This window comes from Callithrix jacchus, chromosome 3 (genome assembly GCF_049354715.1).
Source record: "Callithrix jacchus isolate 240 chromosome 3, calJac240_pri, whole genome shotgun sequence".
Lineage (NCBI taxonomy): Eukaryota > Metazoa > Chordata > Mammalia > Primates > Cebidae > Callithrix > Callithrix jacchus.
Window position 1 is genome coordinate 192,772,873 of NC_133504.1, and position 7,301 is coordinate 192,780,173.

Genomic DNA, 7,301 nt, shown 5'->3' on the forward strand with positions numbered 1-7,301 from the left:
CAAAAGCTTGTTGTTCTTCTACTGTTCAAATTAGGGGTTGATTCCTTTCTGTGTAGGCATACAGAGGCTTGGCTATTTTGGCAAAACCTAAAATTCATAGCCTATAGTACCCTACTGCCCAAGGAACTCCCGAACTTGGCGTTTTGTGGTAGGAGTGGGTATCTGGCTTGGACTCAGCTGGGTGCCAGCACCCGGTTGTCCTTTTTATGATATAGCCCAGGTAAGTAACCTTTTGTTGACAGAGTTGGGCCTTTTTGGCTGAGACTAGATATCCCAGAGTTTGTAGGGTTAACAGTAACAACTGGGTGGCTTCCCTGCCAGCCTCTTGGGTTTTTGAGGCCGGAAGTAAGTTATTTACATATTGGAGTAGAGTACACTTAGGGAACTCGGCCAGGAAGGTGGCAAGATCCTGGCTAAATGCCTTATTAAATAGGGTGGGAGAGTTTTTGAATCCCTGAGGCAGCCGGGTTTATGTGAGTTGCCCCAAGACCCTAGGTCCCTCTATTTAAAGGCGAATATGGGTCTGCTGATTGGGGCCAGTGGGATGCAAAAGAATGCATCCTTGAGGTCCAGGATGGTATAGTAATGATGGTTCGGGTTCAGGAAGCTTAGGAGGGTATATGGATTTGGGACAGTGGGGTAGACAGTTTTTACTCTTTTATTTACTTCCCTTAAGTCCTGTACTGACCAGTAATCATTTGTGCCAGGTTTTAGAACAGGGAGCAGAGGGGTGTTCTAGGGTGACTTACAGGTGGTGAGAATTCCTTCTTCCAGGAGTTTTGTTATGTGCGGAGCAATTCCTTGCCTGGCTCCCTGACTCACTGGGTATTGTCGTACCTGGACTGCAGCTGCCGTTTCCAACAGTTGGACCACAGCCGGGGTACGGTGTTCTGCCAGACCTGGAGGATTGGTCTCAGCCCACACTCCGGGTATACTCTCCTGTACTGGCCGAGGAGGTCTGACGTTGATGCCTGATTTGTTTCTGGTGATAAAGCTTCCTGCAAGAGATAGTTGTCTGACAGAGCACAAGTGATGAGGATTTGCTGAGATGCTTTTGATACGGAGGGCAAAAGCGGGGATAGAGAGGCAGGCCTGATTTTCGCAGGAGATGGTTGCTCGAGGTTTGTGAAATAGGTCCCGCCCTAATAGCGGGTAAGGGCATTCTGGAAGAACTAAAAAGGAATGGGTAACTGTGCCGTTGCCTAAGTCAACGACTCTATTTGTGGTCCATGAACTGGTTGTCATCTTTCCTGTGGCCCCTTGGATGACTGTTTTCCTACTGGATAGTGGTCCCAGAAGCTGAGTAAGGACTGAGTGGGCTGCCCTGCTTACTAAAAAACGGATAGGTTTGCCGCAATCTTTAAAGTAACCCCTGGGCTCCTGGGGGCTTAACTAATAAGAGCCCTGGCCCCGTCAGTCCTGACCCTCTAAATTGAGGATAGCCCTCAGTGACTTTTCTTGAGTGTTTACTCTTCTTTTTTTCTCGGGCCACTTATTTTTGAATGTCCCTCTTGTTTACAATATGTACATTGATTTTTTCCTAACCGGGGCCCTTTTGTAAGGTCTCCTGCCCTTGTGGAATGACTCGTGTTTCCTGCAGGGCTGCTATTACTGCTTTAGTAACTTTTTTGTTTTGTGTGGCTTCAGAAGTATTCCTGTTATTAAAAACCTTCTGGGCAATTTCCAGCAATTTGATTAAATTTATTCCCTGGCGGCCGGGCTCGGTGGCTCACGCCTGTAATCTCAGCACTTTGGGAGGCTGAGGTGGGCAGATCCCCTGAGGTCAGGAGTTCGAGACCAGCCTGGCCAACATGGAGAGACCCCATATCTATAAAAAAAAATTTATTCCCTGGAATCCATATCATTTTTGTAACTTTTTCCTGATATCTGGAGCCGACTGGGAGACAAAGGCCAAGTTAATGGCCCGCTGATTTTCTGGGACCTCAGGGTCTATAGGAGTTTAGGTACTGCACACGCCTCTTCTAGGTATTCTAGGAAAGCAGCCGGCAATTCCTTTGGACCCTGAGTCACTGTAGAGGATGATGGGCCACCTAGCCGTCTCCTTAACCCCTGCTAAAAGATACCGGTGAAAAGTGTTCAGAGCCTGGTGACCCCCCAAGTGTTGGGGTCCCATTGGGGTCGGGTAGTGGGAAAAACCTCTTCAATTTGGTCTCATTTTTTTGTTTTTGTTTTTTTTTTTACTGTTTCTCCCCCTGGACCTATGATGACTTTCAGGGCTTTCCTGTCTAATTCTGCTTCTTTCTTCTGTGGTGAACAGAATCAGTAATCATTGTTGGCACTTGTCCTAAGTGGGGTGATGAGTCTGGAGTACAGATTCCAAGAGCCCTGTCAAAGCCTTGGGCTTCTCAGAGAACAGGGGATGTTGACCCTTCTGACAGAAGTTACTCCATTTTAAAAGCTCACCGCCTCTTTTAAGTTCTTCAGCACAACTCCTTCCCGGGAATTATTTCAGCAGTTCCGTAGCACAACCCCCTCCCGGGAACTGTCTTAGCAGTTCCCCAGCCCTTCCCCTTCTGCACAGCCCCTTACACTGGATGCATCTGCTGGCTTGCAGGCCATAAAAATTTCTTTTGCCATGCCACGGGTGCTGTGCGCCAATTTTGGGTGCCGCCTGGCAGCTTTTCCCCTGCTTTTAATAAAGCTTGTTCCAGCACCTGATGTTTGGCTCTCTCTTTAATTTTTATTACCTTCCAGTTATATAAGTCACTTGATGAGAAGGGGATATGAACAAAGAATGAGTGGCCCTGATTCTTTTCTCCGGTTAGGGGTGCCTCTCAGAGAGGAAGGACCGCTGGTGGGTGTGGAGCCCTGCTGTGGGTGTGCAGGGGGGGACAGCGTTGGTTACTGGTGCTGTCCGGGGTAAGGGGGTGCTGAGGCCCTGGTTTAGAGGGCCTTGAGTAGAGTGGAGGTAATTCCTGATCTTTCACTGGGGAGGGAAGTATGGCTGGCGCAGAAGGGGCTCAATTAGGGCCTGCCAGCATAACTTGTAGCCCAGCTTGTTTTATGCAGTGTTTAAGCCGTGAAGCGGGGGCTGTTGAACTAAGCCTAGCCACTGGTCAGTGTATGGAAACTGATCTGGGTGCCCTGGGGAACCTGTCACCACATTTCATACAGCCTGGGTTACCTTGGGATTATATGTCCCAGAGTCTGGCCACCCTACCTTAAACGATGGCCACTCCAATTTACACAGAGTGCGGAGTTTTTTCGGGGTTAGTTTTACCACATATTGGCCTGAAAATTTAGCCTTGAAATTGACCATCATGCATTAGAGGAGGGTGCAGGGCCAGGAACCAGATGATCCCATCTGTTTTTTTTTTTTTTTTTTTTTACCTGCCAGTTGTTACCTGGACCTGTTTGCTTTTACAGTACTCTCAGTTCTGGAAAGCATTGTACTTGTGCCTTGCCCTTTCCAGCACCAGTTTTAAGTATGCTACTGTAGCAAGATTATGTAAGGAGGGGGCAACAGGCTTGATAGGCACGAGGGAAGAAGACGGGCGGAAGTGGCCAGGGGTGCGGGTCGATGTTACCCGGGTGGGACCAGAGCGGTGAATGGTGAGCTTTTAGGAGATAAAAAAAAAACCACTTTGGTAAAGACTAGTCAAGTGCAGTAGTGAGAAGCGGGGAAAGAGTAGAACAAGGAGTTCAATCTGTAACTGACTGTGAACAATCAATTGAGATAACTCACTACCTTCAGACGAGCCTTGGGTGTGAATTTTTAATTCACCACAGCTCATAGAGATCACAAAACCTTTTCCAGTCAGTATCAACTGGTTGATGGCAGTCAGCCTCCCAACACCAGGGAGTCGCGGGGGCGGGGGGCAGAATTGCCTCCCAGACACTTAAATGAGAAAAGGAGGGGCCTAATGGTGAAAGAGGAAGAGGAAAAGAAAGGAGAATAAAGTTATTTTTAGGGGCATAAAATCAGTGAAAGTCCGCTGCAACCAAAGGTTATTTAACCAATTGAAAACATCATCTGGCCTTAGTGAGGCAGGCCTCAACAAACCATTGCAGATCAGTCGGTAAGCACCTTAGAAAACTAGAGAATTTACAGTAAAGACACAACCACATGAGGGGTAGACAGACACAGGTGGGTGTCCCCCGTGAGAGACCAATCTGATGCCTGCCCCGCCACATCGCTGAAGGGATATTTCAGAGTGTCTTGGCTAGGGTGTACCCATATAAACCCTGGGCCTGGTTACTGCAGAGGCGAATCACTGTTATGCCCTATAATGTCTCCGTGGAACCGCAGGTGAAGGTACACAGATACTGTAGCCTGCTGGCTGTGGGATCACACATATACGCACTCACTCTCTCACTTACAGCGAGGTTACGGAAGACAACCGAAAACTGAATTACCTGAGCCTTCAGTGACATCTCATCGTAGGCTTGCCTAGTCAGAGACTAATGACTGCATCTGGATCTCCTGACCTAGGCTTCTGACTGCTCTGCACCCTGCTTCCCCTCCCCCCATTTCTAGACCTGACTTATCTCCGGAGGTTCCCGGGACCCTGAGGAATTTTGTGTGAATGTTGGCTAGGTAGTCGCCCTCTGGGGCCCTGGAACATGTCAGGGGGTGCCTCCCCTAGAGATCCCTGAGGTGGGGGCAGCTGCTTGGGCGAAACTCCAGGCATTTTGTCTGAGTGATGATGGACAAATCTCACTGGGGCCTCCAACCATTGTAACCAAGCAAGTGCGAAATCACCACTGAGACAAAGACCAGGCCAAATTACAGGGTCTTTATTGCTAGTGGCCACAGAGGACTTGCGTCTCTCTAACCTGTGGCCCCAAAAGGAGGGTGTCAAGACCTTTTATGCCCATAAACCACCTCCTGGGCGGGGGTGGGAGCAAGGGGCTTTGGACATTCCAAGGGCCAGTGGACTTTGGACATTCTGTAAACCACCTCCTGGGCAGGGGGTGAGGGTGAGGGGCTTTTACCATGTCACATTATGAGTATTAACACATAATGTTAGTGTCACAGCACAGTGCTCTGTGACATACTACTGAGCACATAGTACATGCTCCATAAACATTGCATTAATGCAGTTGCACATGTTGTTTTTCAAATGCAGACTTACTCTGTTATAGAATATTCAGGAGACCAGAGACCAATGGTGAAACAGGAGGATTTTTATTAAGGTGGCCACTGGCTCAGTGGATTAGCATCCCAAGGCTGAGCCCCTAACAAAGACAGGGCTTGACTTTTACATATCCAGGATGATGTAGCAGCTAACAGGTTTACAGAAGCCATAACAAAGAATAGTTAATTTGTGACATGTCTTGTGATGTATGTTACATTTGAAAATAGCATTTTGAGAAACACATTACACATTCTTTGGGTGTTGTCTTGCCCTGTGACCTTGCTGCTAGTCTGCAAGAAAAACAGGAGTCTTGAGATGCTTGGGAACTTTGCTGAGAATGTAGGGAGAATAGATAAGGTAGATTTTACAGGGAGTTAGTAAATTTCAAGCAGAGCTGGGGGTTAGGTTTTATATTGAACACAAGACAGTAAACTTTATTATGCAGCAATTACAGGCTACTATTGTTATTAATTTTTCTTTTCAACTCAGACATTGACACCATCTCCAGCCTCTGTAAACTTTAAAGGCCGAGAATGCCATGCTTCAGGATGATGATTGGTGATCTTGTCTTCAGATGAAAAGTATCTGTATTGTGATAAGGGTGTTGGTGTAAGGGACTCTGTGTGCTGTGCCTGCTTTCTATAGCTGAGTGGTACTATAATGGTTCTAGGAGGAGGAACATGAGCATTAATGGGAGACTTAACTATAAGAAGCTAATTCACAGACTCTGTTCAAACCTGCAAAATTTTGTTACCGTGAGGTCTAGAATATCATATAATTTATATGGCATTGAAGCTTGAGAGGCAATGCTTAGCTAAGTGGCTCTCAGCCCAGTCTTCCAATATGATCTCCTGCACAATTTGAAGAGAAATCATCACTTGGGGTCTTCCCCACAGATCCTGTCTGTTGTTCTGGGTGGAAACATTTCTGTTTTTAAAATTAAGTTTCCCACAAATTACAGCGAGGCCAAGGTCAAGCATGAGGACTTCCAGATACTTTAATGAGAGGTGAGTTCAATCTGTTTTCCAAGAGGTCACAGGGCTTACTCTGCTTGGTTTTGGTAGGGTCATGTCAGTGTAGCCCATATTTTTATTGCAGGAACAGAAAATGTTGGAATGCCTTCCTTTTTCTGCAGAGCTATAGAATACTGTAGAGAACATTACTGTGTTGAAATTTATTTAAGCAGATAATCCTACTCAGTCACATGTAAGAACTAGTTCTCTTAATTCATTTCACCTGTAGTCAAATTAAGAACTCTGTCACTTGATACATATGTATTTTCAGGAACTCTTAACATTCAGGGATGTGGCCATAGAATTCTCTCCAGAAGAGTGGAAATGCCTGGACCCTACCCAGCAGAATTTATATAGAGATGTAATGTTGGAGAACTGTAGAAACCTGGTCTCCCTGGGTGAGGATAACTTTAATAACTTTACTGCACAATTCCTAATACTCCCTCAGAGTTTTAGTTTCTATTTGTGTAGAATGTCTTCTTGGGAACATTTGAAATTTATGTGGATTAATTTCAGTTTCTTTCTTCAAGATACTGTTGGGAATTTGCTGGTGTAAAAAAGAATATCTTGGGCAGGCACCGTGGCTCATGCCTGTAGTCCCAGCACTTTAGGAGGCCGAGGCGGGTGGATCATGAGGTCAGGAGATTGAGACCATCCTAGCTAACACAGTGAAACCCTGTCTTCACTAAAAATACAAAAAATTAGCCGGGGATTCGCCAGTAGTCCCAGCTACTCAGGAGGCTGAGGCAGGAGAATCACTTGAACCCAGTGAGCCAAGATCGTGCCACTGCACTCCAGCCTGGGTGACAAAGCAAGACTCTGTCTCAAAAAAAAAAAAAAAAAAAAGAGTATCTTTAAGATGTTTCATCTTTACATAAACCTTCTCTTTTTTTGAACTAATTTGTGTCTTCCACTCTAGGTTAGTGGCAATTCTAGAAATTCAATTACATGAAATATTGTTTTCCACATCTTAAAATACAATTTGCACCACTTATTTTGATTCAGTAGTATTTGGTAGTGGAACCTACAGATTTAAAATATTTAAATATTTTAAAGATTCTGTCAGGGAACAATTTTTGAATTAATTTTCTAGGATCTTCCATAATTTCTCTTTTCTGCTTCACATATACTAGGTTGGTAATTGGAGAATCCCTAACAATAGTCATGTTAACTTTTTAAAATAAAACAG

The 7,301-nt window shown here is 45.6% G+C and overlaps 1 protein-coding gene across 12 annotated transcripts in view; it reads left to right on the plus strand.

Moving 5' to 3' along the window:
- The window catches only part of LOC103792162 (zinc finger protein 141-like), a 117,928-nt gene that overhangs the window by 23,118 nt on the left and 87,509 nt on the right, over positions 1-7,301 (plus strand). Inside the window, exon 2 of one of the 12 annotated variants that reach the window (XM_035294427.3) lies at positions 6,384-6,510. The exons of the other annotated variants lie outside the window; for them this stretch is intronic. Coding sequence (XP_035150318.1) covers positions 6,384-6,510 — 127 coding nt within the window. The remainder of the gene's footprint in view (positions 1-6,383; positions 6,511-7,301) is intronic. 12 annotated transcript variants of the gene reach the window in all.